Source organism: Chinchilla lanigera, unplaced genomic scaffold (genome assembly GCF_000276665.1).
Source record: "Chinchilla lanigera isolate Chin_1 unplaced genomic scaffold, ChiLan1.0 scaffold00073, whole genome shotgun sequence".
Classification (NCBI taxonomy): Eukaryota; Metazoa; Chordata; class Mammalia; order Rodentia; family Chinchillidae; genus Chinchilla; species Chinchilla lanigera.
Genome location: NW_004955474.1, coordinates 12019697 through 12038007, shown reverse-complemented (window position 1 = coordinate 12038007; position 18311 = coordinate 12019697). Strand labels below are relative to the sequence as shown.

The 18311-nt window shown below is 38.3% G+C and overlaps 1 protein-coding gene across 1 annotated transcript in view; it reads left to right on the top strand.

Annotated features, from left to right (window-relative positions):
• LOC102008619 (E3 ISG15--protein ligase HERC5-like) overlaps nt 1-17971 on the top strand; it is a gene marked incomplete at its 5' end in the record, with an annotated part of 44966 nt that extends 26995 nt beyond the window's left edge. The window contains 8 exon segments of the mRNA XM_013502751.1: nt 2303-2437; nt 4260-4403; nt 10435-10598; nt 11644-11707; nt 12186-12256; nt 15174-15357; nt 15447-15549; nt 17592-17971. Coding sequence (XP_013358205.1) covers nt 2303-2437; nt 4260-4403; nt 10435-10598; nt 11644-11707; nt 12186-12256; nt 15174-15357; nt 15447-15549; nt 17592-17818 — 1092 coding nt within the window.
• Nucleotides 17972-18311: the final 340 nt, after the last annotated feature.

The window sequence follows — 18311 nt, the reverse complement described above, 5'->3', positions numbered from 1 at the left end:
GTTGGTGATTCTTTTTTTCACTTACTTTCACACTACAGCTCTTGTATTATTTCCACATAACATTTACATATTTTTGTTTCCTTATCACCGTGAGCCTTAATTCTTAGTTAATATATATGGTGCTCATTCTACAGACACTATGTTAAAGATTTTCCAAAGATTTTGTTGATTGCTGAGGCCTGTTTTCTGTCACCGCTCAGGACAGGTTCATATCTGTTTATCTCTAGTACTTCTACCTTAAAGACTGATAGGAATCCAGAGTAGTGTCCGTTACTGACTTCTACTAATAATTCAAAGTATATTGCCTCTCTCTGAGTAAAATATAGAGAAGTCTAGGACATATGTCTACAATAAGAGCCGTTTCAAACCTAAAACATTCCATTTCTACACTCTATTAGTAAAATGCTAGTTTACATGACATTTTCCAATGCAATATGACTCAAGTCCATTAATGCTAGGTTTATGTACAATAAGCAAATTAGACACAAGCTACATCCTTCTACATTCCTACTGCATTCTGTAGATAAGGCCTCTCCCTCTAGTTACTGTTGTTAGTGTCAGGTACTGGTATATTCATATATAAGTTTACAGAGATCACTTCTGTTTTTATTTTTCTAACATCCTTGGTAAAGGGAAAAATAGATTATCTTTCCTTCTCAGACCAAGTTTTCTGATAAATTACTCTTATCAAGCCCTTCATTTGTAGAACACACTTCTTCATCAGTGTCTAATCTTTCTAGTCTGTTAGTGAGTAGTTGAGTGGACAGTGGATCTAGACAGGCAGGTTGCACACAATGAAGCACTAGGAGAGATAACTCCTGGTTGTAGTTCTCACTGGCAGAGTTGGACAGCAGACTTCATAGTCCCACTCTCCAAAGGAGACATGATGTACAGTCTTAAATTGTAAGCTCCAAACTGTCCACCAATTCAAATGTGGACAGAGAGAAAAAGAAAACCAATATGTAGAGAACAGGAGTGGAGAACCTGGGAGAGAAGTTAAGATCCAGGTTTCCAGTCCAGCCTGCATTAGGTTACTGGAGGCACAGACTCCTCTCTGCCGGAGTTGGTGGAGGGTACTACTGTCCATGGCTGTCACTCACAGACATGGTACCCATTGCTCTGTGGTCAGTACTGCTAATGTGTAACAGTGTTGTAGACTCTAGTACCAGGAGATGACCTAAAACCAGAAAGGACCAGAGACCAGACCTGTTCCATTTCCTAAAAAATCCAGAACCTCCTTCAAAAAATATTATCAGGGCTGGGGATGTAGTTCAGTGGCATAAGCACTTGCCTGGCAAGCCTGAGATCATGAGTTTGATTCTCAGTACAAAAAAAAAAAAAAATCATCAAAGAAAACATAGTAAAATCAGGAGTAAATTTCTCAGTACAGTATATAGTGGTGGCAGAGGTCTAGGACAGGTGGTTCCCAAGCCCAGAGCCCCGTGTCCCCTAGTCTGGGGAGCTTGGAGAGAATGAAAATGGACAGACACACCCAACCTAGAAACCTGGAATAGGACAGCTGCTATCCACTGGTCTTGCTTTCACAACTGTAGGACAGACCCCAACAGAGCTACATTGGTTATGAGTCCCAAATGCTCCTTTATTGTTCTGGTGATATGCAGAAGCCCTAAAGGAGTATTGAAGGTCAAAGTGAGGCTGGCAAGTCTATTTCTAAATGTCTAACCTAGAGTTCAGCAGAAACAAAGTTAGGTAGGGATTGAAGGGGCAAAACAATCTTGGCTAACCAAAAAAGCTAAATAGCACTAAGAAGAGTAACTAGAGCAATGCTAGATATAAAATGAGGCCACCTGTGGCATGTTTCTAGAGCCTGTAAAGCAGACTGCAGTCTGGGTTAATGAACCATAGTTAGGAGAAGAATCAGTCTTCTTGAGTATGTCTTCTCTCACCTTTGTCCTACAGTTAACATTATTCCAGAGCCCTGAAAGTGCCCATTGTTCATGTGCATGGTGTCAACAGTGTTTCAGCATACTTAATACCAGGGTCACCTTTCAGGATCCTATACTGCAATGTATGATCTGAGATGCTTTTAATTACTATACTTCACCATTCATCTGTGAAGATTAATTTCTTGTATATGACTCTTAGGTGCCATAGTTGTTCTGATGCTACATTTGCTTTATCTACCATCATGTAGACACATGGGTCTTTATCTTAATGACAATGGGAGTATATATAGTAATGGCAATCATGATTAAGTGGATGCTTTACAAAAAACATTAAACAATCTCTAGGATACTTAGCAGTCAAGAGGAAAGGCCAACCAAAATATTTCTTTTTATAGAGGTCAGCAGCCACGGTGGAAGGAAAGGTTGAATCACCTACATTAATACTGAGAATCAGGCGAAGTCACCTGGTGGAAGATGCCCTACATCAGTTAAGCCAAGTTGAAGAAACCAGCTTTTTGAAAACTTTAGTGGTACAGTAAAAAGTGTCATTGAATATTTTTACTCATGCACAAAGGTTGATGTTATGCTAGGCCTGGCCAGGGCAGTTTGATTTTGCTTTGTATATCTTTCATCTTTCTGCTGGGAACAGCAAGCATGGTCTTTTCTCCCATGCAAGAGTGCAGGATAGAAATGACTGAATAGTTATTTCTTTAGTCAAAGAAGTCCCATAGATGAACTCAGGTCAGAGGCTGGGAAAATATACTCAAAAACTTCAGAGGAAAAACTGCAAAAATCACATGCAAAAGACATGGATTAAGGAGTGGTAAAAAATTGAAACTATTCATACAGTCAACAAGAGCAAGTGAAACAGACAGTAATTCTACATTTTGACTCTAGTTTGAATTTAAGATTCTCTACTATATGGGTTTCAATCTAGTCATCCTTCGTTTAATCCTTTGTGGGTGCCTCTAGGGTATTTATTATGTAATATCTCAGAAGATTTGCCCTATTGTGGCTAACAATGGGTAAAGTTTGGAGTCTGACAGAAGGAAGTGGATTTTCCTGATATCAGCCATGAGGGTTAGTGTTAACCTCTAAGAAAGGAGACCAGAACCTGGAAGGTGAGCCTCAGATAGGAGAAGGATAGTTCCCAACATGGGATTTCAGTGGAAAACAAAGAAACTGTTTCATAAGCCAGACTTTCTAGTTGTGTGACTCCCTTTGTAGTTATTTTTCTTTATGTCTTAACTGTGAGGAAATCAGTAGAACATTGTTCCCAAACAGGAATTGACTAAGAGATAAGAATATAAATTTCAAGGCAAATCCAATCAATACATAGATTGTGAATATGGCAAGGTTGTCATTGCCCACTATGAGTTAGTCCTGTGAGGTAGACAGAGTTGCTAGGACATGAGCAGAGATAATAAAATCAGGAGAAAGCTTAATTTGTTAGACTTTTTATGTGGGAAGGTAAGGCAGTTTTTGAACATGATGGTTCTGGCCAAGGTTTTGATCAGACATCTTACAAATAAGATTTTCCAGGCAAAGAGAGTATAAATAGAAAAATCCAAAACACTAAAGCTCATGGACACTTACAATAAAACAGTTTGGCTAGAGGTGTAACTCAGTGGTAGAGTACTTGCCAAGTATGCATGATGCCCTGGGTTTGATTCACAGCACCAAAAAAAACAACAAAAACCAAAAAAAGACAAAGACAGGATATTAGAAAAGGAATCGTTACAGAGACATGCAGAAACAAGGTTAGAACAAAGCCACCAAGTTTAAAGGTGAAGAGAGGTTTGAAAAAGAGGACGTAGTTGGTACTGTTTCTTATGTGATGACTAGCACAATCAGGCACTGTAGTTTCTGCAGGCCTAATGCCCAGGCTGGCTGAAAGGGTGGTTTAGTGAAAGGCCTATTGAGAACACAGGCAAGAAAAACCAAGTAACTGTTAACTGTGGCCAAGGATGTAAAACCTGAACAATAAGATGAAGATATACAACAACATAGAATAACTGGGGAATTGAGCAGTGTGGGAGTTTGAAGCGCATCAAACTTTGGTTCAAGAGTCTGGTCAACATAAATGGTAGATGCTAGAGTCTCCCTTCTCTTGGTACATGTAGCAGTGGAAGGGATCCATGCACTTACTACAGAACAGCCTGAGAAAAATAGGTTGATGGTCCGCACTTGTAGGCAGGAAATTGAGGCTGGATAGACTGGCTGGATAGACTGGCTGAGTGATTCTGGTAATTCCAGTGACTGCAAGAATGATCATTAGAGATTTAACACTTTTCCAAAGCAGCTGAAGCATTAGGTTTAAATCAGACTGTGGGGATGTGTTTTCTTTCTTAGGTTGAATTTATCAAAGAAATTCGTCCTGAGAGTGGAGGGGTCACTGCTGAGTTCTTCCACTGTATATTTGAAGAGATGACCCATCCCAAATATGGAATGTTCATGTATCCTGAAGAGGGTTCCTGCATGTGGTTCCCTGTAAATGTAAGTTTCTTTCTCATAGTTTTTCAGAACAGAAAATGTACTCCACACACTACAATATGAAAACCATGGAAGATAGTGCAAGATAACATCATAGAGAGCTTTGGGACCCATATTTTGGGTAGCATTTGTACAGTTCATAATTTTGCTGAGATTGTGTTGTGACATGTGTCCATGTTCATTCTTTTTTATTGTGGAGAAATACTCAGTTGTATGGATATACTACAATTTCTTTTCCTGATGTCTGATACATAAATACTTGGGGTATGCCCTAAATTTGGAAAGCTAGCACTTGAGAGTGTTTTCAATTAGGAGAGAAATAATTGATAGACATTATTGACAAATATACCTGTTAATTCTCAAAAGGTGAGTAACAATTACATTTTTTAAAAGATGTTTGGAGTGTGAGCACTTTCTTTACTAAAGTTATAAAAAACTTATTGTCTGTTAATAACATGGACAAAATAGTTCTGAAAGAAATCGTATGTTGAGCTTCTACTTACTGGTTGCTTTTCTCAGATTGTTCTCCTAGATGCTGTAGATCAAATCTTAACAGATAATAATAGATTTCTGAGAATGAATGAGCCTCTTAAAGATAGATGGCTAAAGTGTGCCAGTGGTTGGTTTTTTAATCAGTTGATAGGAGGCATTTATTCAGTGTTTCTTGAGGTTCCCACATTCTATTAAATATTATAGAAGATTCAAATTATGACAGGATCCCTTTTCTCCTGAAACTTTTTATATACATAGACAAAGTGGCAAGACTGACATTAGGTTGCCAACTTGATGCCTTAACAGTTACTGAGAAGCATAGCAAGGTAAGGAAGGAATCACTAGTGTGGGACTAGAATCCAAAGTTCTAAAGTGATGGTGGCTGTGCCATGGTTGAGTTTTCAGTTTCTTCCCTGTAAAATGGTTATTCTTTTTGCTCTGTCTGCCTTACAAGTGTGTTGCAAGAATAAAGCAAGATGGTGTGACAGTATGAAAAGAACTCAAATTTAAGGTAGTGTTTGTTAGGGCAGAACAACATCCAGGAAGGATGGAAGTCATTAGAGGTGTGATGGAGAAGTATAGACCAGAGATTAATCATTAAGGACAGGGACAGAATGGACTAATGAAGTACAAGTGAGGGATAGAGAGGAGAAAAATAAATTATATCAACTCTGGGAGGTTGATGATTCATCCTCATCTTACAAGTGAAGAAAATGAGGCTAAGAGAGATAAAGTAATTGCCCAAGACCACAGCACCTAGCAAGTGACCACCCTAAGACATGAGTTTAGTGCTGTCTGACTCCAGAGCCTTTACTCTTGAACATTATTCTATCCTTCTTGACAAAAAATACAAAAACAATTTTTTTTTTTTAAATTTGTGTCTGACTCAGTTAAATGACAAAATAATGCAGAACCAGGGGACATACTACAAAGTTTGGTGTTGCAGTGTACAACTGTGGATGAGGAGAGGATGAAGATTACACAGAGTCAAGATTTATTTCAATCAGGGGCTGGTTGATTTAGCTCAGCGGCAAAAGCGCCTGCCTGGCAAGCGCAAGGTCGTGAGTTCGGTTCCCGGTGCCGGAGAAAAACCAAAACCAAAAAAAAAAAAAAAAAAGATTTATTTCAATCACCAAGAACGCAGAGGGGGCTGCTTCCTGGGCATGAGAACCTCAGGGAAACAACAGTGAGCTAAGACCTCTGCAGTTATTTGTGATTCAAAGACATGAGAACAAGGTGTAGAAGAAAAGCACTTGCAACATATTATGTAGGAGTTTTGGTCAGAAGACAGGGCTGAAATGGGATAATTTGTTACATAACACATGTCGACCTGAATTAAATAATCTCATTGGGGCAGAGGGGACTCAATGGCCAAAGCAAACATCTCAGAGAACAAACTGCTTTTAATTTTGCTGACTGCTATCTTGCAGATTCTGCTCTAAACTCTTAACTATGCATTCCAGAAGCATGGGAACTACTGTTCCAGGTCCTTTTCTTAACATACTCAAATTCAATCACTCCTTTGGCCAGCATTTCCCCACAGTTTGGGAAAGAAAGTTGATTAGTTTAGGAGCAATCACCTTTGGAGATTACAGATATTGTACCTTTAACTCATTTCCAAAATTCAGATACATTTTTATCATCTGTCATATTTATTTTGAGAAGTCAGTGGGGCAGGTAGATTGTTGATTGAACAATTTGTGAGTAGGGCAAGTAGACTGAGTTGATTGAACAGTTTGTGAGTGCCTGAAGCTCTGAGTCTGATAACCGCAAGGCTGGTAGTAGAATAGAAATCTTACACTCTTCAAGCTAGTGGTGTTTCCTCTGTTGGGCTACAGTTATGACCAAGATAGAGTCTGGGATTTCTCTCATCTAGAACTGCAAGGTCCAAAGCAAAGCCAGCTGTCTTAATCTGTTTTTGTTGTTATTATTGTTGATTTTTGTTACCATAATGGTAACCAAAGCTGGGTGCTTTACAAAAAAGATTTATTAAGCTTTCACTTCTGGTATGTTCAGACACCTAATACGGGTATCATCTCAGCTCTGATGAGGATCTGATGACAAATGGTATCATGGCAGTCTCCTGTGCAGGGAAGAGGTTGCATGGAGAGAAAGGAAGCCAGGTGAGAGTGGGCTCCCATGGAACTATATTAGTGCCTTCCAAGGGTATATTCCCAGTGACCTCACAACCTCTCCATAAGCCCCTCCTCTTAAAGATCCCATGTTACAGTAAATTTTTTTAAAGGAGCATTACAGTGGGTGTATAACACCCACATTTATTTTTAAGAGTATTTCTACTGATGAATTACTGAGTTTTATTATACAATATGTATTTAAGAGGAAAATAAAATATCAGTAAAATATTAAATTTTTAATATGTAATGAGTGTTTAGAATCAACATCAGCATTTTCAACATCAACTATTTACTTGCTTACAAAATGTAAAAAAACAAATAAATCCCAATGTGAATTACAATAAAAATACAAGTCAGACTTTACCACAGAAATAATCATGAATTATCACACCAAAAGCAGTTTTCACACCTGAAAACAGCATGTTCCATATGCAAGTATTGCTTACACTGACAGCATGTATGTTTTACTTTCCTATCTTTTTTGGCAGGTCATATATGTCACCTCTCTTGTCTTCCTGTGTTGTCAGGAGGTTCCTATTACACTGTATAATGTATACTTAGCAGGAAAACAAAATATCAGTAAAATAAAATGTCAAATATATACTGGAACATCAACATTTTCTACATCAAATGTTTGCTTACTAAATCTGAAAACACAGAAATAAATTCCTATGTGAACTACAATGAAAATACAAATAAAAGTCTGCCACAAATATAATTTCTACGTACTTCAGTTATCACACCAAGGCAGATTTCACACATGAAAACAGCATGTTCCATATACAAGTATTGCTTAACCTGATAGCACATGCAATTTCCTGTCTTTTTCGGTAGAACATCCTATTTTCTTAGGCTCTTGTGATATTTCACCTGTCTGTTCATCAGTCTTCCAGAATTCTTTTGCAAGTTCTTTGGACAGATACATACTGTTCTTCCTCTGCTGTAATCGATCATTTGTCAGTTCCAGTCCCAATCCTCTAAGAAAATTTTGCAATGATATTTTGTGCTTGTTTAAGTGTGTGAACTATGAAACTATGCCTGATTTGTTTAGGATTCAGTAAAACACAACCATTGGCCAGTGCTTTGTGTTTCAAGTGACATCAGAGCTGCTACAGAACTTGTCAACAGCATCTACTCTGCCTTTCATTTTGTTGTAAAATGTGACCATTTTTCTGGCTTTGAGTTGAGGATTCATTCTCAGTCTTTCGGTTTTTTTGAGACAGGGTCTCTCTATGTAGTCCAGGCCAGTCTTGAACTCCCTACATAGCACAGGCTGACCTTGAACTCATGGGATCCTGCCTCAGCTTCCCAAGTGCTGGGATTATAAGTGTGCACCACCAAGCCCTGCTTCACTGTCAGTCTTATCATCATGGTGTAATGTTGACAGTATCAATACTATTTTGTTTTTCTTTGCCATATATGAGGCTAATGTTACATCTTTCTAAAATCCAAAGGTAGTACTGTATATTTCTCTGTTGTGAACTTGTGACATTTTGGGGGGAATCTCCACATCATTCTTGCAGATAGCTCCTGTGCTGATCAACTGGTGTTCTTTTAGCAAATGTAACATGAATGGATAACTGGTGAACCAGTTGTCAAATGTGACATTCGGGTTACTTTTTGAAATAGGTGCAACAGGTCTGTTCACAACATCATACAATTTATTACTGCATGATTTATTACCTGGTGGCTGAGTTCCAGGATAGATTTTTAATTCAAGATGTAAAATGTCTTCACATCTACCAGGGTATATATTTATATATCATACTTGGAGGTTGATTTGGCATATTTTGCCAAAAGCTTTAACAGCCATAAAATGATACAAATTGTTCATCGATTGTTTTGTATTCAGATGGTGTATAAGTTGTTGGACAGTTCAAAGCTTTCAAAAAATGAGCAAATAGCAGCCAAGTTGTTGGATTTTTTTTTCTCCCTTGGTGGGTCTTTTTGTTGTCAAAACATAGACCATTTTGAAGGAAACTAAGTAGCTTTATTGTTCTAAAAATTGCAATGCCACATCTGTGACATGTCCATAAGTCCTTTAGATTCTGACAATTAGATGATAAAGTCTGCAAAGAAGGTTTTTAGTTCAGATAGTGATGTGTCATGATAAATATATTTTTGAGTATTACTAATAGTACGTATAGAACATTTTACTTGTATTTCATTTTTAATGTTATTTCATGACATCTTGTAGCATATCATTCATTGCAATTAATTTCCAACATTGAACTGCAGTGTTAACATTCCCTCCAGTAGGTTTCATCCCTGGCAAGAACCTAATAACATTTACTGACCTAGTTCTAATGTTGGATTGTTCAGGTATACATGAACATTTTGTAGCATTTTGACTAGTTAAATATTTATTTACACGACTGTTTTCTTCCTCATCTGAGTCAGGGTCTTCATTCTCTACTTCTCTGTCATGTCTTGTTCCATCTCACTGTTACAGCTTCTTTGGCTTATATGATCCAAGTGATCATCAGTAGCTGAATCACCTGATGACACTTTCCACCTCCTCCCAAAGTTGTAAAAGCAGATTTTCATGTGACATTGTACAGAATTGTACTAATTCTATAAGAAAAATCAAAAGAAAATATTTAATGAAACAAATTATAAATACACAAAAATGTAACACTGCATGGGAATATGTAACATGGATAAAACTCACTTGTTGATACTTTGACACACATGCATACACCTTGCCATTCATCTGCCAAGTAGGTGAGCACAAAGATTGCTTCCTATATTCCCCTACTGCAGCTACTGAAATGCACAGCCAGCTTCCATTACACTAAAGTAAATATTTTCATTAGAAAAGTATGTGAGTATCTCCTATCCTGAGTGAGGAGTGGAGTCTATTATTGCCACACTGAGCACCAGGCTTCCTACACAGACACCTGGGGGAGACACTCAGACCACATAGCTCCAACTTAACAGCACTCTTTCTTCCCCTTTCTTACACCTTTGCCTTTGTTGCCTACACAGTTCATCCCTTTGCTTTCTTTATAAGCTTGTCCTGCTAGCACACCAAGGGGACGCCATTATGAGCCCATCCTCTGACATACTTGAAGCTGACTGAAAGTGTAAGGTACACTCTCTTGAGTGTCATTTTTCTGTATGAATCAGAAGGCAGTGACTGTCAAGCCGTGAAACCTTAGTTTGTAACTCCTATCTGAGCATATGTTTCTGCAGTACAGATTGCCTCTAGAACAGAAATAAATTCATGTATTTAATATCCCTATTGCTAATTTGTATTTTAAAATATGGAGAAAGATTAAGTAGTTTTATAACCTGTGAAAAACCTTAACGTTTTATTTTCCTGAAGCCTATTTTTTCCTAATTTGTAATTTTGGAAAAGGGAGCTATATTTTCTGCTTTACTAATCTAAATATTCCACTTTGCAGCCTAAATGTGGGAATAGATACTTCCTCTTTGGGATGCTCTGTGGACTCTCCCTATTCAATTTCAATATCGCCAACATTCCTTTCCCCCTGGCTCTGTATAAGAAACTTCTGGGCCAAAATCCATCTTTGGAAGATTTAAAAGAACTCAGTCCTTTTTGGGGGAAGTAAGTAAATATATTTGCTTTTTAAAAAGACTGTATATAGTTTCATTTACATAGTCATAAATCATGTTATACAGAGATACCTAATCATGATCTTCTGTTTCAGTATCATATGCCCTTTACAAAAATTGGAATTTTATCATAATTTATAATTAGGTAGATCTTCAAAAATGTTCCTCTGATTATTACCTAGCATCATAAACAGATCTGTGCCTGGTCTCTTGATTTTATCCACATAGGTAACAGATTTTGAAGAGTATATATTATATATGTGGGTTATCAGACATGTACTATAAGTACATATAGCTTATATAAATATGTATGTGTGGCTAATCAAAAAATAAAATATGCTTAACCTTTCTAGTAATTAAGTAAATGAAAACTGTCATTTTTCTGCTTATACATTGATATAAGAATTCTTACAGTATTGGGAAGAAGTCCAGGGAAAGATTGTTCTCATGTACTATGTGGGAGAATATACTGGCTGCATTTACACTAGAGCAAGATTTCTCTGCCTTGGTGAAACTGACGTTTTGGGGACACATGCACACTCATGCATGTGTTTATTTTGCTAGGGAACCACCACAAGCTTCATTAATCACTCTACCGCTAAGCTATGTCCCCTGCTCCCTGGGATTTAACTCCATTGTAGGAGGCTGTCCTGGGCATTATGCAATGATTAGCATGCTGCATTTGGGGGCTATTCATTAGATACCAATAACAACACCCCCTTTGTTGTGACAACCATGTCCAGATTTTGCTGTATGTCCCTTGGAAATACAGTCATCCTGATTGAGAATCTTGGCTCTAGAGATGGGCTCCTTTGTGTAATTTTCATAATACACAGCAGTATCTGTGGGGTAGTATGGGTTCTAACATTGAAACATAAATAGAGGTTGCTTTAGGAAGAGGAATGGGAGATGGAAGAGCAGAAATTTATATTTCACTGGTTGCATTTCTATAATGTCAATTTTCTTCAGTTAATATGTATTGCTTTTGAACTTTTAAACAATCAATAATATAATTTTTATTCTAAAATTTTCTCTAGGAGTTTGCAAGAAATTATAAATGATGAAGCTGATGACATTAAAGAACTTCATATGTATTTCTCTGTGAGTATTTAGGAAAGCCTGATTATAGTTTACTTTAAACTGCATGACTAGAGAGCAAACCCCAAGCCTTGCAGATGCTAAGCAAGCACACTAGCATTGAACTATACCCCTGGGCCACCCCTGTTTTTGTAAAATAATTTTTATTATAATATTTTAAATATGGAATCTTATTTTTTCAAAGATATTTCACTTCTGTACTGTAAAACTTTCCCTCCCACTTGTTCTTTATTTGATACCTTATGTATATGTATATATTTTTGAAAGTTACAATTATTCAATTAATGTAAACAGCTAAACGGAATACTTCATGTTTGAAATCTTATGTATGACATGTATTAGGGTACCTTTCAAAATTTTGCATGCATTTAAAAGGCTGAACTACATAAATAGTCCTAGTTATTTTCAGTTTTACAGGAAAAATCTACTGGCAATAATAGTATTGTGAGTGGTTGATTACATTAATACATTTTGGTTACAGATACCTTGGGATCAAAATGATGTTGATTTAATTCCAGATGGGATCTCTGTACCTGTGGACCAAACCAACAAGTAAGTTTTGAGAACTAGAATGTTTGCTTTGAATATACATCAAGTGTTGGTACAACAATATATTAAAAATGTATTTTAGCTTTTAAGATAATGACTTTAGGTCAAATTTATAAGGGAAGAAAGGATTCAGGATTAAGTATTTTCACATTTAACAAATATTTTGGGGCCGGGGATATATAGCTGAGCAGCACAATGCCTGCCTAGCAAGCATAAGGTCCTGAGTTTGATTGCTAGTACCAAAAACAAACAAAACAAGTATTTTGGAGCCCCTATTCTGTATGAGAACCTATACTAGGTACTGGAAATAGAAGAGTAAAAAAGATTAAATCAGGAACTTGAATTCTGGGGCAGTGCCAAAAGGTATAATAGATATCATGAAATAGGAAGTAATTGTTCAAAAGGAAAGGAGAATTTGGAAGGAGGAGTGGAAGGGAAAAGAAAATTAAGGATAAAATGGAAACAAAGCTTTGTAAGTAAGGAGTGGAAGAAGGGTTGAAGAGAAGGGACGGGAATGGGGGAAAAAAGAGGAACTAAGATATATCATGCATATCTAAACTATACCAATAAACTTAATTATAAAATAAATTTAAAAATTAAAAAAATTAAATTCTGGGGTAGAATATAAATAAAACTAAATTCTGGGGCCAAAAAGAAAAATACATAAATAAGTTAATATGTGATATATTGGGAGATAAAGATGTGTTATACTTTGAAAAAAGTTAAAACCAGGTAAGGGACTAAGTAGCTACAGGTACTGGTATGTAGGAACCAGCCAGTATCAACTTGGAGAGAGAGGTCATTGTTAAATTTTCAGAACTCTTTTTTTAAACAAATATATCAACTTGAAGTTAGCTATTATGGGAATATTTATACAATGGAAGTCAGCAAATGCTACACAGGTTCTTGCCCCCAACTCCCAAGTAAATATAAATAGGCTAGTTCTCAAAGGCTGCTTACAGTATAGAGACTGTCACTCTTCTAGTGAGAATGCCTCCACTATAAAGCCTGCTGTGTTAGCCATTTTTTAGGACTATCATTAAATATCTGTCCCCAAGTAACTTTATGAAGAAAAAATGTTTCTCTAGCTCACAGTTGTGGTTCAGTGACCTACATTTGATGATGGCTTTCCTTTTTTTTTTTGAGACAGGGTCTCACTATACAGTTCAGGCTGTCCCTGAGTTCACTTTGTAGCACAGGCTGGTCTCGAACTCACAACGATCCTCCTGCCTCAGCCTCCCGAGTGCTGGGACTACAGGCGTGCGCCACCACGCCCGGCGGGATGATGGCTTTCCTGCTGACAGAGTCCCAGTGCTGCACAGGGAATCCCAAAGGAAAAAACAGGAGCACACATGTCTCTTGTGGTCTCTCTCCTTTATCTTACAAGGCCACCAGTGTTCTATTATAGGTGCTTCACTGTTACACCTTGTGTAATCCTAATCAATTCCCAGAGGCCTCACCTATTGTTAGCTGTTGTATGTAGATATCCCCTAAAAGCCGCATACGGTCATACGGGGTGCTTTTCAGAGGTGGTTGGATCTAGAGTGTGTGATGCCGGGCTCAAAGGTGTGTGATTACTAAATCAGTCCACTGATTGGTTTGACAAAGTTCTGGGTAAGATCAGGGGTTTGAGTGCTACACACACCCTAGGGCAGGTAGCCTGCGTAAAATACAAGGGACGAAAACAGGGTAAATGTGCTCTCACCTGCCTACATGCAGTGGACTGTACCTCCTCTCTGATGACCCTCTGCCATGCCACCCTGCCTTGGATCCAGCCAACTGTGAACTGAAACCTCTACAAAGTGTTAGCTACAATAAACCTTTCCTCCTTTAACTTGGTCTCAGCAATGAGGAAAAGAACTACAATGAGGAAAAGAACTACAACACTTATGAACATCATAATCACATTAAATTTCAGTCCTTTTAGTACCTCACACTGGGGTACCTCACACAAAGCCTTGGGGGACACACAAAACCAGCCCAAACCATACTACTTGCCATCAGGAAATGCATCTTGTAGGAAGTTATATCCTGTAGTACAGGTCAGATCTTCCACAAGCAGAAGGACTAAGCCCCTCTTGTTGACACTGAAATCTAATGGCTGATAGGAGTGCCCAGGTGAAGAGGAAACATGGCTTACTGGAGAGGAAAGTCACATGGTAGAGCTATCTACAAATGAGAAAGAGCAAGGCCAGAGCGGAAAATAGAGGAAGAGCCTACTGAGATCGGCAGAGTCAGGTCATGGAGGGGTTTTGATCCTTGCCATGCAGGTGAGGAATTTGCCCTAAGGGCAGTGAGAAAGAGTTTAAGCAAAAGAGTGACAAAATGGTTTGAAAGCCCTATACATTCCATGGAAACTATACTCCATGTTTTAAATGTTGATCTCCCCTTGGCGAGGAACAGGTGCAGTGCAGTCTTGTGATGCAGCTGCCTGTGAGCCACAGGGTGAGGATGGGAAATGAGCAGTACTTTACAGTGAACACATGTACTAAGGGAACATTTGTTCCATGATACTTCCAGCTCATGATGGACCTACTTGGACACACCCCAAATGTAAGTTGAGGTACATGTGTATTCAGAGTAGTGTTAATAAAATCTCCTGGTTCCAGGGAGGAAACAAACAAAGGGTTGATCTTTCTGCTTATCTTTCTGCTGAGCAGGTTTTTTTTTTTTTTTTTTTGGTTTTTCTCCGGTACCGGGAACCGAACTCATGACCTTGCGCTTGCCAGGCAGGCGCTTTGCCGCTGAGCTAAATCCCCAGCCCCTTGCTGAGCAGGTTTTAATATTCCCGTACCAGCTTATCTGCTATGGAGAAATGTACTTTTCTTTCTCAATAAAAATTGTACAAATAGCAAAGTGGAGATTATGGTCATCATTTGTAAAGTATATCACTGGCTATTTTTTTTTTCACTCCCTCAAGGAAAGACTATGTCTCTAAGTGTGTTGACTACATTTTCAACATCTCCATAAAGAGAGTTTATGAAGAATTTCATAACGGATTTTATAGAGTCTTTGACCAAAAGATAATTAAATGTTTCCAGCCTGAAGAACTAATGACAGCAGTAATTGGAAGTACTAATTATGACTGGGAAGCCTTTGAAAAGGTCAGTGTTTTGTAAGTTGCCTCTAATTCTTCCCAAAGACTCCCATATATCCCCTCCCTGAAAAAACCATTTTTCTCCTTTCTCTCAAGAACTCACAGTATGAACAAGGATACCACATATCACATCCTACTATACTGACATTTTGGAAGGTTTTCCACAAGTTAACTTTGGATGAAAAGAAAAAATTCCTTTGTAAGTATGGCAATGCTGCATGGCTCCACAATTACCTATCTCATACAAGGGTAAATAGCTGTGAGTGATAGTCACTCTCAATAGTAGGTCACATGTGTTAATGGCAGAGCAAGGAGAAGAACCCAGGCTCCTTGCCTTCTAGACCACCATTCTTTCTCTTATAAAGAAGCTTATTTCCTGTTTTCATTAAGTAGTAATAGGCATAATGCAGTTTCACCTCCTTTTCTACACTGACTAATCCTAGGTCCACTTTTTATATTGTGTCTTCCTTTCCATATTCCTTTTGGTTCCAAATTAAACTTTTTATGTAATACTCTTAAGTTAATTACCTGAGTCCTCTGAGTCTTTAAAATAATATACTGTCTTATATAAAGTAACACCAATGACACATAATGATAAGGAGGATAGCAGCAACAGCAGCATTTCTTGTGCCTTCACTCTGTGGCCAGCACTCTACTGACCACTCTGTGTCTGTCACTTCCCATTACCCTCCGTAGCAATCCTGTGGGGTAGGTGCTATTACTTCTTCCCATTTCAAGTATCAGGAAACACAAGTCTGGAGCATTTAGTACTCTGCCCGTGTTCAAACAACTTGTAAGTGTGAGATCCAGACTTTGAACCTAACAGGGTGAGTCTAAGCCTAGTTGTTAGGTTTTCTTGATGGGAACACAGCAGTTTCTCTGGGATCCAATTAACTACCTAATTTTCTCCTTCTTCCATTTTCAGCTTTTTTTCCTCAGTATTGGAGATTGAATGCAGTATCAGTCTACCATTTCCCACCCTGCTTGAGATAGGGTTTTGTTAAAGTGGCCCATTGGCCTTGAAATCGTGAGCCTCCAGCTTCAGGCTCCTGAGTCTTTCAGCTCTTTGTTTTAGTGGTTAGTCTTTGCTTTTCTAGAAAAAGTCTCTCTATTTAGTGCAAGTTTGCCTTGAAATTGAGATCTTCCTGCCTCAGTCTCCCCAGTGCTGAAATTAAAGGCTTGCACCACCATGCCTATCTCAGCTTTTCCTTAAATACACATCTTTCTGTTTTTTGTTGTTACTGAATATGCTGAAGTACAATTTAAACTTCTTTACAGACCCTGTTTTTCAATTTAAAAAACTGCTTCTCTCATCTTCTCTTCTAAAAAGAGTAACTTTTGCTTCAACCCATTGCTTTAACTGTCTGTACCTTCATAGAGTTCACTTACATCTTCCCACCTCTGGTTTTTCCCCTGCCTTGTGCCAACCTACAATAAAACCAGCCTCGGCAACAACAAGTAAGATTAAGTTTACTTGGGATTAATTCAGATGACAATGTGGGAAAACACAAGATTCAAGCAATCTGGAAAATGTGCTCAAGTGTTTTACAAAATGATGGCTGTACCTATAGCTTTAAAGTGTGAGTGGGTTGGAAACTGTGTCACTTGTTAGGAGTTAAGGTTGGTGCTGGCAAAAGTGAAGCAGTTTTGTAAGGAAGTGAGTAGGGCCAGCCCCAGTCTCCGGGTAGTTTGGTGGTAGGGGCCACTGTAGAGGTCAGTAGAGGTAACAGTGTTTCAAAGGTCCCTCCAGGGCTGGGCGTGTCTACAGCCCAGCTCAAAGGGTCTGCTGTGGACTGTCACGGACCTGAGTAACAGTGGCCTCTGGACTCCAGTATAAGTGGCCTGAACCAGCCCTGCTCTGTTTGGGTTTTTCCTTCTCCCTTGGAAGCTGGCCCAACTCCTTTTCTAAAGAACAAGCCAGTGGGGCCTCTAAGTCTCCCTGACCACCCCGACCTGCCCTCTTACTTCCTGCCCCAAGTCCCGGTGCTCAAGGAAGCTCTCAACCTCCAATCTCCTGGTTGAGCTAATTTAAATTTATGTTTTCATGGATGTGATTTACCTCAAATGGACCTCAAATTCATGGAGGACAACAACTACATGTTGTGATGTTTCTAGGCACTGTGTCCCTGCATAGTTCACTCTACACAAGGGTGCTTACCAGTCATTTATTAAATGAATGGTATCATTAATTTCTTTTTCTCTTTCTCTGATACATGTTAACTACATTTTATTCTTTTCCAGTATTTCTTACAGGGCGTGATAGATTGCATGTAGGAGGCATCCAGAATAGAGGAATAGTGTTCCGCTGTCCTGCAACTTTCAGTGAAAGAGATTACCCAAGGTCACTGACGTGTCACAGTGTTCTGTATCTGCCCCAGTATTCCACAATGGAAAGAATGGAGGAAGTCCTTCACGTGGCTATCAACAACCACAGGGGCTTTGCGCCCCCCGGGATCCTGCTCCCATGATCAGTTCCCAGGGCCTCAGGGAGGCCTCAGGTGCTCAGTCTCTCAGCCTTGGATTCTTCTGTTTCTGCTTGCATCTAGTCAGTACAAGAGGTTGACAGTCGTTAGTTATCATTATTTGGATTTGGTGATAATAAAGTTATACATCAAAAGTAATATTTATAGTGACAAAAATTATTTATATCATTGTCTGTATCCCTAAGCTTATTACTAGAATGTTTGCTTTTACTGAATTATTTCCTGAACAATAATTTTCATTTAAAATTAGGCCAAATATTTAAAGTATCTATATATTTTTAAAATACTGTACATACCTCTAATAAATTATCTGTAAATCTGAAAGACATACTCAAATTAGAATAAAAGTATTTGCTAATTTGAATGTTTTTCAGCAGTCAGCGTATATGTTATATTAAGCTATGTCTTTAGTTTTGATTTAGCAAACTATTCTTTGAAAAATCCAAATAGAATTTATTGATAGGGGGCTGGGGATTTA